The sequence below is a fragment of the Sebastes fasciatus genome, chromosome 16, assembly GCF_043250625.1.
Source record: "Sebastes fasciatus isolate fSebFas1 chromosome 16, fSebFas1.pri, whole genome shotgun sequence".
In the NCBI taxonomy this organism is placed as follows: domain Eukaryota; kingdom Metazoa; phylum Chordata; class Actinopteri; order Perciformes; family Sebastidae; genus Sebastes; species Sebastes fasciatus.
The window spans coordinates 2,644,868-2,662,151 of NC_133810.1; the positions used below are offsets into that span (position 1 = coordinate 2,644,868).

General features: G+C 42.6%; 2 protein-coding genes across 4 annotated transcripts; both read right to left on the reverse strand.

Moving 5' to 3' along the window:
• Positions 1-803: 803 nt before the first annotated feature.
• Positions 804-5,502, reverse strand: tbl2 (transducin beta like 2). The gene is made up of 7 exons (XM_074610973.1): positions 5,297-5,502; positions 3,494-3,615; positions 3,189-3,373; positions 2,760-2,911; positions 2,079-2,205; positions 1,667-1,819; positions 804-1,428 (listed from the first exon to the last, which is right to left on the reverse strand). The coding sequence occupies exons 1-7, from the start codon at positions 5,421-5,423 to the stop codon at positions 966-968; spliced, it is 1,329 nt and encodes a 442-aa protein (XP_074467074.1). The 5' UTR covers positions 5,424-5,502; the 3' UTR covers positions 804-965.
• A 1,623-nt stretch (positions 5,503-7,125) lies between these two features.
• On the reverse strand, positions 7,126-16,926 carry pom121 (POM121 transmembrane nucleoporin). 3 transcript variants are annotated; one of them, XR_012590464.1, is made up of 14 exons: positions 16,319-16,926; positions 14,291-14,500; positions 13,983-14,132; positions 13,725-13,805; positions 13,436-13,607; positions 13,257-13,345; positions 13,097-13,176; positions 12,252-12,373; positions 12,053-12,152; positions 11,354-11,629; positions 10,150-11,183; positions 9,228-10,040; positions 8,891-8,995; positions 7,126-8,585 (listed from the first exon to the last, which is right to left on the reverse strand). XR_012590464.1 is itself a non-coding variant. In XM_074612207.1 (13 exons), the coding sequence occupies exons 1-13, from the start codon at positions 16,897-16,899 to the stop codon at positions 8,485-8,487; spliced, it is 4,023 nt and encodes a 1,340-aa protein (XP_074468308.1). In that variant the 5' UTR covers positions 16,900-16,926; the 3' UTR covers positions 7,126-8,484. The 3 variants fall into 3 exon arrangements, 1 of the variants encoding a protein (XP_074468308.1); XR_012590463.1 differs by having other exon boundaries at positions 9,228-9,944; positions 10,051-11,183; XM_074612207.1 differs by having other exon boundaries at positions 9,228-11,183.
• Positions 16,927-17,284: the final 358 nt, after the last annotated feature.

Below are 17,284 nucleotides of genomic sequence, written 5' to 3' on the forward strand. Positions count from 1 at the left end.
TTTTGTTTTTTTCATTTCCCCAAAACTTTAATGAACAACGCAAAACAACATTATATCAAAAAACAGGGACAGCATAAAAATAAAAAATATAAGCGGGGACAATATAAAAATACAAATATATAAAAAATAAAAAATTATAAATTATAAGAGGGGATAGTAGAAAAATAAAAATATAATAAAAACATTAAAAATTATAACAAAAAGCAGGGACTGTATTAAAAAATAAAATTATAACAAAAAGAGGGGAAATTATAAAATAAAAATTAAAATTATAAATAAAAAATTATAAGCGGGGACAGTATAAAAATAAAAATAAACAATTGTAATAAAAAGCGGGGACAGTATAAAAATAAAAGAATTATAAAAACAAATACAAAAATATGTAATAATTTCTAACAAAAAGCGGGGACGGTAAAAAAAAAAAAAGAATTATAAAAACATTTAAATAAACTATAAGCGGGGACAGTACAAAAAGAAAATAGAAAATTATAACAAAAAGCGGGGAGAGTATAAAAAATAATAAATAAAAAAAAATAAAATAACTTAAACTATCAAATGCACTCTGAAAAATAACTAAAACTAAACTAAAATGAAATTGAATTCAAAGCTAATTTAAATAAATAATTGAAAAATCAAAACTATTATAACCTTGCTCTGTACAGTGAAGCTCAAACATACAAGTGAAGGAACAAAAAGCAAAAACATATTTGTGAGTGGAGTCTGACTGTAAATTAAAGCTGCAGAAGTCAAATATAAAAACAGCAAAGACATGAAACAGGACAAAAAGATCTGAACTCAAACCATTTCATTTTTCCATAAAAAGATGTTCTTTATTAAAACTGCATGCAGATTTTTATTTGCGGAGCAGGTCATTTAGTGGCAGACGGTGAGTTGAGGTTGTAAAACAGATGAGTAGTCAGACAGTATCACGTTGAGAGTGTAGTTTGTAGTTTGTTCGGTCTGGTTCAGTCTCTGGGAGCAGCAGCCAGCACCGTGTCCAGGGTGCTCTGAGCCTCTCTGATCTGCTGCTGCAGTCTCTGCTTCATGGCCTCGTTCTGGGCCTTCTTCAGCATGTCCTGCATGTCTCTGATGGCCGCCCGGTAGCCCGGGGCGTTGTGAAACACTCGGATGGCCTTGTCGCCGCTACACGCCAGAAAGCGCCCGTTAATGTCAAATCTGAGGTCGTTGATCTCCTCGCTGTGGACGCCGTGCAGCTCCTCCTCCAGCTGGCCGCTGGCGGCGTTGTACATAGCCAGGTTACAGCCGTCGCTGATGGCCACCACCCGGCCGTCTGGAGACAACGCCGCACGGCTACCTTCAGATGACGTGCAGGGGACCGTCTTCAGCAGGTAGGGGTCCTGCTGCTTTTTGTACTCCACATTTGTGTTCCACAGCTTCCACGTACCGTCTTTAGAGACAGTCACCATCCTGATGAAGGAAAGGAAGAGAAAAGAGGGCAATTACACATAAAAATAAGAGATAGTGAGGATAGAGATTCAGTCTAACACCTCTGAAGCTCACTAATTAAGTACCTAGGCTTAAAAATGAGTCCTGACCACAGCGGCCCAGGGTTTGAATCCGACCAGCGGCCATCTGCTGCTTGTCATCCCCTCTCCTTTCAACACTATCATTACTATTGCTATCATTAAAGAAAGGCTTTCCTTACCTGTGAGAGTCATTGGAGAAGGCGAATGCGTGAACTCCTGCAGAGTGGCCCTTCAGGTCAAAAGCTCGCGCCACCTCTTTGAACTCTCCTCCCTTCCCGAAGCACACCTCCCACACCTTCACGTCAGGAGTGAAGCCGCACGATGCTACAAACCTGAGAGCACAGACACGGACACAATTACACCTCCACATCAGTCACAGTCATTTCATTATTTGGTTTTATCTGCTGTTAGGGATGAGGCTGCTCAACACAGTAAAATCACTGTTCACTGTTCACTGTATGTTCATAAATCATGTCCAAAGGTGGCATTGCGTGCAGACTAATGGCAATGATTTAAGAAGTAAATGTAATAAAGTGTAAAAGTGCAGGATTTGATTGGTCAAGTGGAAGGTTTTGCAGCGATGGGACTGACCTGCCACACGGGGAGACGGCAGCATAAGAATTAGTGTTCTGGTTGGTGTTGATGGAGGCCAACAGCTCTCCTTTCAGGTCCCAGATGTGGATGCAGGTGTCGATGGAGGCGCTCATGATGAACTTGCCTGCGAAGAGGAAACACAGAATCAGCCCAGCTTTGTCATTACACGTCTTTTAGACTGATGACAAACTACCTATGAACGTCTACGGATACTGAAAACATCTTTCACCACACAACTTTTTATTTTTCTTGGCAGTAATTCTTGTTTTACCCAAATGTTCCACTTTGGGAAAAACGCTGCGCTCATCACGGTCACTTTTTACCCAGCCGGCCGGCGGGACAAATAGCCAACCACAAAGACGTGCTCCAATGTGTTTTATTATGTGTATACTGTGGTCATATTGTGTATGTTATGCTATTGTTTTTATTGTGGACTTCATGCTGTCCTCATGTCTGGAGCACTGGACCTAACACATTTACCCTGTGTGGCACAATAACCTTGATCTGAATCTGAACTGAACGGACGTACTCTCCAGCTTCAGCCTTCCTTTAATCCAGAGCAACACACATACGGATATTCCGCTGAAAAAATGCTGTGCCTCCAAAGCGCTCTCGAGCACTCCCAGCCTGGGAAAAAAAACACTTTGGTGGATACGCCCTAAGACATTTTGTGTGTACCTGTCTCTGCGATGCCAATATTGGTGATGGCAGCCTTGTGTTTCTGTGGGAAGTCCTCAGGAGCAGCTTTGAAGGTCAGAGTGCCGTCCTCCTTTTTGATCATTTTAAAGATTCGGATGGTGTCTCCGTTGGCCAACCAGGTGATAAACGCCCTGCAGTGGAACAAATGAAGAAGAGTCAGTGAAGAAGGTGGTGGGATTATCATGTGCCTGTATCTAAGAAATGACCTCAAGATGAACTGGTGACATATTTCTGTTTGACAAACGCAGAAGGAACAACAAAGCACCAGATCATAACAGCTGGTGTGGAGGTGCAGAAGCTATACATTTACTTCACTTCACTAAACTTTCCTTAATCTCTCAGAGCTGCTTGAGGAGTAGGGTTAAAGTTTAAGGGTTAAAGTTAGTCCAGTAAGAGAGAGAGGGAGACCTGGAGTCCGGGCTGAAGCGGACTAGCGTGGCGTGATCCAGATCCACATTGGCCCTCAGACACTTGTGTTCCCGCTCCAGGAAGTCTTTAGTGCTCCATATGCGGACGGTGCGGTCGTCAGCGCAGGACGCCAGGTACTTCCCGTTGCTGCTGAAATCCAGGCACGTCACGTTGGCACTGTGGCTCTGAAAGTACACGAACACACACTTATATGATTCAAAAGAATGACTTTGGAGAAGGAGTCTAGAAGTGAAGCATCATTTGTTCCTGTGTGTGTTACAGTGTCATTGTGTGCTCCAGTTTACCTTCAGTGAGGCGGCCAACAGCTGGTGACTGAAAGTGTGCTGCGTAGCTTTATCCTTCCGGCTGCGCTGCTTCTCCTGCTTCGGTTTCTTGTTTGCAAGGCCTTTCGTATTACTGCCTTCAGCTGAGAGACACAACACAGGGAGGGACACACTCAGGAACATCTGAATTTATGAGCCTCTACTGTTGTAGAAGGTCTCTGACACACAGGGCAACACACAGTCGGTGATGGAGTAGCGATGACATGGATATTGCAGCTTGTAGCATCTGGTAACAGAAAACAAACCTCCGAAGAACGACGTTATTAGACACTGAAAATTTAAATAATTTAGCGGCACACTCCCTTGTGCACTTTAAACAAACTGAATTGAAACAGTTTGACTTACATAGACATGCATTTATTTTTCACCTACTTGCGTGCATGGAATAGCTCCATGTTTATTTATACCTATAGTTGTTCAGTTTTGTTGTCCTTGTTTTAGCTGTACGCCCAATTAGTAGATCTTTCTAATTGTTCTTGGAGCTGCAAGTACATTGAGATGTGTACACAATGTGTACACATATACAATCGCTGAAAAGTTTGTAATTAGGTGTTATATTGATGTTTCTTCTTCTTTCCTTCAATAATAATTATTTTAACAGAGATTAATTCTCGTAATATGACTTTTTTTCTCGTAAAGTTGTGACTTTATTCTCGTAATATAACAACTTTTTTCTCTTTAAATTACGACTCTTTTCTCGTAATATTACGTTTTTTCTCGTAAAGTTATGACTTTATTTTCGTAATATTACGACTTTCTTCTGGTAAAATTATGACTTTATTCTCGTTATTACGACTTTTTTCTCTTTAAGTTATGACTTTATTTTCGTAATATTACAAAGTTTTTTTCTCGTAATATTACGACTTTTTTCTCGTAACATTACGACGACTTTTCTCGTAATATTACGACTTTTTTCTCTAAGTTATGACTTTATTTTCGTAATATTACAAAGTTTTTTTCTCGTAAGGTTATGACTTTTTTCTCGTAATATTACGACTTTTTTTCTCGTAAAGTTACGACGACTTTTTTCTCATAAAGTTACGACTTTTCTCGTAAAGTTACGACTTTTTTCTCGTAATATTCTGACTTTATTCTGTAAATCTCAGATGTGTTTTCTCTCAATGTGGCCCTAATACTCCGTAGTACATTGTCTCTTTGGCCCTCACTGCATTAGACTTATATACTATATACTGAGACTATAAACTAAGTTACCTTCATCACAATGATCACATGTTTTGCTGCTCCAGACAGATTTATTTATTATTTTTCTTTGCCCAAAAAGGGTACTTTTGATACAGGTTGCTGACCCCTGACCTACACTAACCATCTGTTTCTATTCAAGTCAAACACACAATGCTTAATTAATATTTCATTCACATAATTAATAGTGAATGACCAGGCAGAAAGCAGCCTTCCTATTGGTCCGTCAGTGAAACCTTCTCTGATTGGCTAACAGGTGACAGTCGCTCAAAGTTGCTTTAGTTTCTATTACTCGTTTCTATTATTACTTCTCGTGTTTGCGTTAACGAGCAGATAAACCCCTCTAGTTATGAATGAATTAATAAACTAATGAATGAATGAATGAATGCGTCAGAGAGTATATAGAGATAGTAACAGTCTGTTAGTTGACTGAATGTGAGTGTCAAAGAGTATATATAGAGATAGTAACAGTCCCGGTAGGTGACTCGCCGTCTCGGCTACTAGAGTTACATTATCTAACGTTAACTGTTAGTCCGGTTCGGTTCGGTTCGGTTCGGTTCTTACCGTTGAACTCCGCCGCCTGCTCTATCTCCTCTCTCAGTTCTTCTTTCCGTCGACCCACCGCTAAGGCGACCAGAACCACCAGAGCTCCCAGCAGCAGAGTCAAAGCGAACAGAGCTGCTATCTCCATGTTTATAGTCTCTGTTCTCTGCTGCCACGTCCTGCTAGTGCTGCTAACGGCTACGAGCTAACGCACTAGAGAGAGGGCTACTGCGCAGGCGCACTATGTACTGCTTCTTCTTCTTCCATTTAAATGTTGAACTGCAAACTGAGGAGATAACCGCCTCTACCGCCACCTACAGGACTGGAACATGTATATATATATATACATATATATATATTTATATATTTATAAATATATATATATATTTATATAAATATATAAATGTATATATATTTCCACATTGAGGGAAAAAAAATAATCTGAGATTTCGAGAATAAAGTTGTAGTATTATAAATTAGTAATTTAACATGTTATTTAATTTTCTTCTGGTAAAGTTATGACTTTATTCTCGTAATATTCCGACTTTTTTTTCGTAATATTACGACTTTATTTTCGTTATATTACAACTTTTTTTCTCGTAAAGTTATGATTTTATTTTCGTTATAATATATTATATTTATAAATATATATATTTATTATATATAAATCAATTTATATTATATTTATATATATACATTTATATAATATTTATTTATTAAAATAAATATATATATATATATACTATTACTTAAGTATGGTTTTGAATACAGTACTTTTATTTGTAGTGTATATTTATTTTATATGTACTTTATACTGTATATATATTTAATATACGTATATTATGAAGATATATTTTCATTACATATATTTCATTTATATATATTTTAAATATTTTATATTTTCACAATATCTGAATTCTTCTCCCACCAGTGTTCAGCAGAAAACATTTTGTATATACTATATATAGTATTTATTATAAGTATTTATTACTTCTCTATGCATACTACATTCCTGTTTACACTTCTGTATATATTTGTAGTGCTTCTTATTACATACTACATTCCTGTTTAAACCTGTGTACATTTATTACTTCTCATCATGCATATACACACTACATCCTGTTTACATTCAGTTTTCCCATCTGAATACTATCATTAACTAAGTTACACATTTACATTACTATTTTATATTTATTTATGTTTGTATTTATTTTAACTGCACTATTTTATGCTTTAGATTATCATTTTGTTTTTACTTGTGGAATTTCCCCTTTTATATAAATACATATTTTATGAGCATTATTGAAATTGACATATGCAAATAAAGAGCCTTGATATGTATCAGCAAAATGTACTTAAAGTATGAAAAGTAAAAGTAGTGTTTGTGCGGTAAAATGTACCGTCACTGTCTGAAACACCAGAAAATAAAACATAACCGATTAATTTTTGGAGAAACATTTATCTTTCTTCGTTAAGTTTAATTATCAATGACATTTGAAAGTCATAGTTTGACTTTCTTCTGTACATATGCCTTTTCCTGTTAGTATAAAACTGTACTAAAAAGTAAAAGTATGTAGATCTCTTGTAAACCAACTACGGCTGCACGATTTTGAAAAGATATTGCGATTATTTTTGACCAATATTGCGATATTTGAGAGAATGCTAATTTTCACATCATTATTTTCATTTTCATTGGAAAAAAATGAAAGAATTAATCTCAAATTTAGATTAATTATGCAGCCCTAGTACCAACCACAATAACTACTAATATTAGTATGGAGTTGGGACACAGAAAAACTCAACTGAATATACAGTAAGTAGAAGAATGGGACCTTGAAGGGTTAAAATGTTCTTCCTGGAACATCCACGTCCAAAATTCTGTTTTTATTTATTCAAAATTAACCATCCAAAAAAAACTGCATCAGATACTGCTCACTTTTCACAAGAAGAGGTGATTATTACTGAGAACAGGAAAATAACTGACTGCCGACGTCATGTTTGTTTGACAAAATCCTTCACCTCCTGGTGCAAGTACGAGACATCAGAGACTAGAACAACCCTCTGCAGCACAGGGAGGATTTCTGTAATTACCAAGCAATCTGACACACTGTGTTTTTAATAAATCTGATGGGATAATGTGTTGCTTTGTACTTATTAAAGGTACATCTGCATTAACAGTAGTTAAAAGGTACGATCTAAGTCAGATTTGTTTTTCAGTGAAGTAACAGAGATTCAGTGCCTGGAGTAAAGAGAGGTAGTCTGGCACAAAACAAACGCATCTCAAGAGTTTAAAGAGGAGATAAAGATCACAGATTCTTTTCACAGGCATGAAGTTGAAGAGTTGGCTTTGGTTTTGAGTAGACATCCTAATCATACACCAATCCTGCTAATTACATCAGTGTTGGCAATCACTTTCAGACAAAGAAAAGGCCGTCCATGGGAGGACTCTGGGAATGCTTGCAATGACACAGAGAAACAAGAACACAAAGGTCTGCACTAACTACATTAAGACATTTTACTAAGTCGCCCTTTAAGTGCAGAAACACATCATTCATTGACAGGGTCAGAGAGCCAATTAAAAAAATAATTTAAAAAGCAAACGTCTCATAACTTTACATTTACACTGCAAAGTGTTGTGTACCTCATCTGAATCAACTGTGCATTTCACATCCTATTCACACTCACATTCAGATAATGTACTCAGATACTCCGTAACATACAAACCAGTGAGCGCTTCACGTAAAAAAATAAATGTCTGAGCCACGAGCTCCATGTCTTTTGCCTGACTCAACTCTCTCTCCTTAAGACGAACCGATGGGAGTGTCCACATACTGTAAAGGAAAAAAAACAACTTTGGATATGCTTTTGTTCAGAATCAAACTATTCAATCGTCTCTCTCTTCAAGTATAGTACATCGTTACGGATTCTCCTCACTGCTACATTCCCTCTCTCTGGGTCATGTAGTCATCCAGGCAGCATTAACTCCGGTGTGCTCTTTCTAACTCCTCTGCAAACACAACGTTTCGGGGCCAGCACAACCCACGGGAGGAGGAGGGGAAGGAAGCAGAGGGGCCTGGTTCTTGTTCTTGTTGGGTGGGGAAGGGGGGGTGTTGGGCTTAGAACAGAGCAATGTTAGCCAGATTAACCATAGCAGCAACAGCAGCAACGGCAGAAGTCCTCTGAAAGCAGTGCTGGACACGTGCAGCAGGTTACTTCTTCCTGTTGTGTTGCCTCCTCGCCTGCAGCCTCTGGCGAGCTCCAGATGGCTTCGATCCGGCTCCGATGGAAAAGGAGGGAGTCGCTGGAGACCCTGATGGTACAAAACACATACACAACGTGTCACTTCTAAGGATTAGAGCTGCCCTCGACCAACTCATACAACTTTGTTGACTAATTGATGGTTGATTTAATGGACAGATCTGTAACGGCTTGTCCACACCAGGAACATCAGGAGCGCTGCAGGTGGCTGCGTTACCTGTTGTCTTTTATTTCGGTGTCCATGTTAACAGGTTAGAGCAGCCACACAGCTCACATGAGATACCTTTTACCTGTGCACTGCTGTGTAAAGACACTCGCAGCATGGCCTGAAAAGTTGCAGTTGCATTAACGACCTACCAAAAGGAACAGCGCTGAAGCCTTGGACTGGAGTTCCAGGACTTCCAAAGGGAATTGGACCTGCAGCGGCAGCAGCACTCTGGCCGAAGGATGGGGTCGACGTCCCTGCAGAGAAAAGCAGCACACAACTTGATTAAACCAAACACACAACCGGCTGCTTTACTGGGAAACCTGGACTATTGACAACAATTAGAGTGTTGGTAGGGGAAAAAAAGGAGGATTTGTTGATCTGCAAATGCCATAGTCAAGTTTGATTAATTCTGAAAGCCAAAATTCAGTTTCTAACTCATATCACTAACTGGGTTTAAAATATAAACAAGATTAAAATAAACCTTACCAAAAGCTGGTTTGTCAGTAGCAGCAGCCCCAAAGTTGAAGCTTCCCATCTGCGGTGCAGGATTATTGGGGACTGGTGTTCCAAACTGGGGGCACGGCATACCAGCAGCAGCACCAAAGTTAAATCCACTGGGTACTGTCTGAGCGGGGCCGGCGGGAACCTGCTGAGGAGCAGCACCGCCAAAATTGAAGCCGGCTGAGGAGGCGCTCTGAGTCTGGGTTGCTGCACCGAAGTTGGGTGCGGCCGAGGGAGCGGTGGTGCCACCGAAAGCAAAACCAGTGGAGCTGGCTCCAAATGCTGGTTTGGCTTGGGTGCCAAAGCTGGTTGCTGTGGTGACAACAGCTGAGCCAAAAGGGAAGGGGGGTGGGGCGGTGTTAGGGGCGGGTGCGGATGATGTTGCCACGCCGCCTCCAAAGGAGAATGGTTTTGCGGAGGAGGAGGAGCCAAAAGTTGGTGCCGGTGTCGTGGGGGAGCCAAAAGTCATCTGCGCTGCGGGTGCAGCCGAGGAGCCAAAGGTTGACGGCGCTGCCGTTGCTGCTGAGGAGCCAAAGGTTGACTGTGTTGCCAGTGTCGCTGAGGAGCCAAATGTTGTCTGGGCTGCCGTTGCCGCGGAGGAACCAAATGTTGTCTGGGCTGCCGTTGCCGCTGAGGAGCCAAAAGTTGACTGCGTTGCCGTTGCCACTGAGGAGCCAAAGGTTGACGGCGTTGCCGTTGCCACTGAGGAGCCAAAGGTTGTCTGGACTGCCGGTGCCGCTGAGGAGCCAAAGGTTGTCTGGACTGCCGGTGCCGCTGAGGAGCCAAAGGTTGTCTGGACTGCCGGTGCCGCCGAGGAGCCAAAGGTTGTCTGGGCTGCCGGTGCCGCCGAGGAGCCAAAGGTTGTCTGGGCTGCCGGTGCCGACGAAGAGCCAAAGGTTGTCTGCACCGCCAGTGCCGCTGAGGAGCCAAAGGTCGTCTGCGCTGCCGGTGCTTGAAACGACGACTTTCCAAAGGCGAAGGTGGACTGCGTGGTGGCTGCAGCAGCAGCAGTAGTGGGGGCTGCGTTGGTCATGGAAAAACCTCCAAATGAAGCAGTGGTTGTGTTCTGGCTGGGTGCTGCCTGGCCAAAGGCGAATGCCTTCTGGTTGGCTGCTTGAGGGTCTGGCTGCATGGCACCAAACATGAAGCCGCTGTTGCTGGTTGTGGTAGCAGCAGCAGCAGCGGCGGTGGTAGTGGTGGGAGCAGTTCCAAACTGAAATGTGCTCCCGGTATTAGGGGCCTGCATTGAGGCTGAGCTGGTACTGGTTGTGGATGGTGTAGACCAGTTTCCAAAGAGGGATTTCACAGCTGGCGATGCTGCGGGCTGTGTGGTGGAGCCGGTGGAGGCCATGCATGTGGGCGTGTTGGTCAAGCCAGGGAAAAGAGATGGTGTAACGGTGGTGCTGCTTGTTGATCCAAACATTGAGGATGTACTACTTGAAGAAATGGTAGAAGCTGGGTTGCTCGTTGTGTACGGTGGAGGCTGTCCAAAGCCAGCACCTGTGGTGGCAGCTCCAAAGATGGGTTGGAAATTTTGGACAGGTTTGCTCTCCGGGGCTGATGATGTAGCTGCGGCAGAGGTGGGGGTGGTGGTGAGGGAGAAAATGGGTTTGAACCCTGAAGCCAGAGGGTTGGTATTAACGACTGACGCCATGCTGCTAGCTGGAGCAGGCGCAGCAGTAGTGAACAAGCTGGCGGCTGAGGAAGCAGCGGGGGCGCCGATCTGACTCGCCAATCCAAACAGGCCGCTTCCTGTAACAGGCGGAGTGCCGCTGGAGGCCCTGGAGACCTGACCCAGCACCTGAGTGAAGGCAGAGGGCTGATCCACACCTGCAGAGGAGGACTGAGACTGGGAGGCAGGAGGGAGCTGTGGGGTGAGCGCTGGAGTCGCGATCTTCAGGATTAAGCCACTGGGTTGTACCGGCGTGGCTGATGCAGAAACTACAGGCACAAAACAAACAAACAGGATGTGGATGATCAATACATGTCATGATATATATATGGAACCAAGTGAATATGGGTCAAGCTTTATCTTTAGGTTAGAAAAACCTTAAAGCATCGCGAATCAATATTAAGATTTATTACACGGCTTTACAGTTCAACGATCGTACCTGTCGTTGTGTTGGCAGCAGATGTGGAGCTAGCAGGAATGATGATCTTCATTTTCAGAGCCTCCAGCAGCGGGTTGGAGGCCACAGGCGCCGTGCTGACGCTGATGCCTGGACTGGGATCCAGGTTGATGACTGGGATGGCAGAGCTGGAGGCTACTGTGGGCAGAGGAGCTGCCAGAAGGCTGCTCAGGGTGGTGGCGGTGGTGGAGCTAGTAGAGATGGCTAGCTGGGTGGAAGTGGTGGCCGGGGGAGAGATGGACTTCTCTGGCTCCGGAGCTAAACAAGGACAAAATCAACAGGGAGGTCAGACAGGCAGCCACACGAGTCTAGTCAAGTTTAACGGTCCTAAAAAAGAGAAATCACTTTAACATCATCTCTGAAAAAGATAATATGATAAAAGTTTAATAATTACAATGATAAAACCCTAAAACATGTCGTAAATTAGTAGTGTTTATTGGCTATCAACCTTGCGTTTACATGTATATTATCGATAAAAAAAACAGACTTGAAGCCCTTGAGACGCAGCTGAGACGCTGTAGACAGCTGCATATATTAAAATGAAAGCGTCAGACGTACGAGTGAAAAACGTGGCCGATACGCTTGCGGTCTACACGGGGTAACAGTGCAACCTGACTCACACAGTGTAGAAGTTAAAGAAGAAGAGTTAAATGGTGTATTCGTGTGGCTGCTTCCACTCACCAGGCGTCTCCAGGACCTTCTGGATCTTGCTGAGCGCAGCCTTTTTCTCTTCATCCAGGTCTTTCGCAGTGATGGTGTAGCCCAGCTCTGGAGGCGGGGGCTGCAAATAAGCGAGCACCGGGAGTTAAGTAGAGAAATCTAGGTCACCGTCACACATGACTATATAAAGCATGAAGTCTGACAATGTGGCACTCCTTACCAGAGAGATCTGATCGTCCCGGTGGCTGGACACCAGCTGGATCTTACGCTTTCTCTTCCCACCGCTACCAGTAGAGTCTGTGGAGGTAGGGACTGGGATCTTGAGGACTGGAGTCTGCTTGGCTGCAACATCATCAAATAAAAAAGGACAATGAAACTAAATCCAACTAAAAGACGCAACACAGTGTCTACTTCTATATAACAAACTCACAGTTTTTGGGTAGGGATGCACTGATCCGACATTGTTAAGTAGATCTAGTATCGCCACGGTATGAAGTAATTCATTCGCCAAAGTTAGGCGAGGGAAAAACCGGCATGGCCATTTTCAGTTTCCCTTGACCTCTGACCAAAATGATCCAAAGAGTTCCACGTAGAGATTTTAAATGTGTGAAAAGGAGACCATCAGTAAACCCCCGTGAGTGCAGATCAGTGCATCCCTAGCTGTTGGTACCCCGTTGAACTCGTAGGAGACAAAGTGTGACCAACAGCGTATACATCCGACAAACCATTTATGTAACGCAATGCTTGATGTGCATCTTATGTCAACAGCTTAACACGGGGATACTGCAGTTAATCTGGTTTAGAGTAGAGGAGTCTCGCACAGGTTAACTCCATGTTGGAAAATGTGATACAAAAATGTGTCTAGAATGGATGAATATATATAAAACTGACTTTGTGTGATAGGAAATGACTTCAGTAGCCTCTAATTGTCACTGGGTAAAGCAGCTTTAACTATTAATTAATATGTTCTGTCAATATTTGCATAATCTGCTGCACAGAGCTGCACTTCTGAGCGTGAGGAAGTCCTTTGTTTACAACACAAGACTGGAGATCAATGGGACTTACAAGTAGCAGGTGCCTTGTCGGAGGCCGTGTGGTCCGACCTCACTGAGGAAGCTGAGCTGGGAGAAAGCCCGTCGTCCTCTCTGGTAACGAAACCAAAAGTTATAAACTGTGATATTAGATTAAATGTGGATGACTAGCAGGGAACCAAGCAGAGACATACCTGGGTCTTTTGGAGACTCCCTCTGGAGTCTGACAGCGAGATGATCCGGGGCTGGACAGAGGGGAGCTGGGTGCTGACCGCTTCTTCCACTGTGACGGGAAACATGGAGATAAAGCTCAACAACTGCACTTTATCTCTGCAGAGCCATGTGTAGTTTAACGCAGCAGGTTAAGTCTTACCTGGCTGAGGCCTAGTGTAGAGCTGTAGGAGCTCTGGATAGGGTTTCTCATGGTGCCTGGGGTTCCTCTCGGGGCATGGACCCCACTACCGGAGCTGATGGAGGAGCAGCGAGACCTCTTCATGATCGAATCCTCCGCCAGTGAGGTCATCCCTCTTTTCAGGGTTCCTGGCCTGGAGGAAGGAAAGGAAAGCATTTAGACAGCCACACTATACGTCACAGAGTGTCAGTAAAACTCAAACATGACAAGATTGGACAGTTTGTCGCCACTTGAGAAAAGTTGAACTCACTTAGGGACCAGCTGTGACGGCGTCCCGTTGGGCAGAAGAGGCTCAAAAGCAGAGTGTGCACTTCCACCGCTGTCGTTACGCCTTAGGGAATGAAAATTACAAACATGCATCACACTTCAACTGACTGAATGTGCATAACAGGTACCGAATAGCACTTAGTTGAGCCTAACTGTAGCCTAAAGTTACTTATACTGTTAGAAGGTAATCAGTGCCAGTGGAGAAGCTTGCAAGCACCAGAGTCTCCTTTCAGCTTCGTACCTTCTTTTGCTTTTCTGCTCAGTTGTGAAGCTTCTGTCCTCTTCCTCCACTTCTCTCTTGCGGCTTTCCTTCAACACCTTGAGGACACTTTCTCTGGAGCAGGGGTCCACCGGGGCCCTGGGGAGCCCTGCACAACTCAGATGGTCCAAACTAAAAAACAACAACCGGTGACAAAAACAAAGCTCCTGTCAGTGTTAACATTCAAACAGCAAGGCCACAGCAGAGCACAACAACACCACTATCTGTGTATCAAACGTTAGCTAGTCTAGTATGACGGCAGACTAAGTGTTGGACGTGAACGTAGAGACCTGGGGGAGCTGTGGTGGTCGGGCCGCGCGATCTTCACCGTGACGGGGCTGAGGACAGTCTGGGAGTTGCGGGGACTGAGGATGTTTTTCTTCCTGAAGCCATCCCAGTTGACAGGAGGCAGGACTCCCACTGATGAGACGCCCGGCTGCTGCAGGGGATAGTGACGCTGGGGGGTGATGGTGAATCTGCTCCCTGAGCCCGGCGGCTCCCTGAGGAGGAAAAAAACAATATAATGCAAGAGTAGATACATGCTACCTGCATTCACTTACCAATATACAACCAACATGTATACACTTTTCATACAGAGCCTAATTTGTGACTTCAACCTTTATCAAGACAGACAGGTAATAAAGATTAGAAAATAGGTACTTAAACTAGAAAATGTAATCACATCAACAAACAAACATACTTTACTCCTGTGGCTTCATGGTATAATAATCCTCTGAGGCTGCTGTTGTTGGAGAAAAATACCTTGGGAGTCATACAAACATGCACAGCCAACAATTTCAACCTATTTTAGGAGTTAATAATCAACATTAAAACTTACGTCTTTGAAAAAATCTTTATCATCACACTCAAATAACCAAACATATATTTAGTAGGTGTTTCTTGATTGATATTCAACAGAAACACTTCTGGAAAATATAATTATATTGTCAATTTGTGAGCCATTATAATGAGTGGAAACTTGGCTTCTACTTGATATAAAAGATGAAATACATCAACATGCCTCATATGTTTGGTTTGCTCCATTAACAGCATTGTAATGTATTCATAAAATACAACACACTTTTACAAGGATAGCCCAATAAATTCATGGATTTATTTGAAGCAAACATAAGAGGCATGTTGATGTAATTCATATCAACCAGAAGCCAAGTTTCCACTCATTATAATGGTTCACAAATTGACAATATTGGTGTATTTTCCAGATATAAAATCCATGAATTTATTGGTCAATCCCTGTAAAAGTGTTTTGGTATTGTTGTATTTTATAAATATATTACAATGTTGTTAATGGATCAAACCAAACATAAGAGGCATGTTGATGTATTTCATCTTTTATATCAACTAGAAGTCAAGTTTCCACTCATAATGGTTGACAAATTGACAATATTGGTGTATTTTCCAGAAATGTCTCTATCTCTATTAAATATCCATAAAAAAACAGCTACTAAATCTATGTTTGGTTATTTGAGTGTGATGATAAAGATTTTTTCAAAGACTTGGGAGTTAATAATCAACATTAAAACTTACAATATGTTGAAATTGTTGGCTGTGCATGTTTGTATGACTCCCAAGGTATGTTTCTCCAACAACAGCAGCCTCAGAGGATTATTATACCATGAAGCCACAGGAGTAAAGTATTGTTTGTTTGTTGATGTGATTACATTTTAAGTACCGATTTTCTAATCTTTCTTGAATACCTGTCTCAGTCTTGATAAAGGTTGGGACTATGTCAACACCAAGGAAAACGATGGGTGGAAATAAATCCATGAATGTATTGGGCTATCCTTGTAAAAGTGTGTTGTTGTATTTTATAAATATATTACAATGTTGTTAATGGAGCAAACCAAACATAATTTCCCACTCATTATAATGGTTCATAAATTAACAATAATGCTATATTTTCCAGAAATGTCTCTGTCTCTATCAAATATCCATTAAAAAAGTGTGTTATTGTTGCTGTATTTTATAAATATATTACAATGTTGTTAATGGAGCAAACCAAACATATGAGGCGTGTTGATGTATTTCATGTTTCATATAAACTAAAAGTCAAGTTTCCACTCATTATACTGGCTCACAAATTGACAATATTGTTATATTTTCCAGAAAGGTCTCTGTCTCTATTGACTATCACTCATTTGAGTGTGCTGATAAAGACTTATGAGTTAATAATTAACATTAAAACCCGCCAAACCACCTCCTCCTGATGGTACCGGCAGCGTGGCTTAGTGGTGCTCTTACCCGGTGAAGGAGAGCCTCCTGTTGGGTGTGTAGGCAGCGTGGTGTAGTGATCTTACCCGGTGAAGGAGAGCCTCCTGTTGGGTGTGTAGACAGCGTGGTTGGGTCTGGAGAGTCTCTCCCGCAGCAGCTCCCGGGTGTTCCTGCCGGCTCTCGGCCTCATCTCTCCGGCCGGTGGACTCTCCGGTCTCCCGATGTAACTCCCCATGAGCAGATCTCTGGGGCTGAACAGGAACGAGTCACTCTGTAACGTCTCCCTCCGGTAAACCCCCGGTTCTCTGAGATAAACCCCCGGTTCTCTGAAGCTCCTGTAGCCGCCTTTCACTCTCCCTCCAGGGGACTCCGCCACCGACACGCCGGTCACCCTCCAACCCGACAACCAGCGCCGGAGCGCGGCAGGGACGTTCACGCGAGCCCGGGGATCGAGGAGGCCTAGCCTGGCGGGAAGCAGCGGTTCTGCTCCGCTGTGATAGTAACACACGATACAACACCCCGCGAGGATCAACGACAAGCAGAGGAAAGTAGGGATGTAGTAATAAAGAGCGAGGCCAGCGACGCAGAGAACAGAGAGCAGCGCTAACCGTCTCTCTCTAGGTGACATGGCGGCAGCGCGCCGCCGCAGGACTCCATATCCCATCATGCAACTCTGACCACGCTGTTCCGTGGGTTGATGACGCAGCAGCGCCGACTTCCGGTCTGGAGGTCACATAGTTTTTTTTAAATGTATTTATTATTTCTTTCTTTCTTTCTTTCTTTCTTTCTTTCTTTCTCTATTTCTTTCTTTCTTTCTTTCTTTCTTTCTTTCTTTCTTTCTTTTCTTTCTTTCTTTCTTTCTTTCTTTCTCTATTTCTTTCTTTCTTTCTTTCTCTATTTCTTTCTTTCTTTCTTTCTTTCTTTCTCTATTTCTTTCTTTCTTTCTTTCTCTATTTCTTTCTTTCTTTCTTCTTTCTTTCTTTCTTCTTTCTTTCTTTCTTTCTTTCTTTCTTTCTTTCTTCATTCTTTTTTGAAAAATGTTGGAAAAAAAA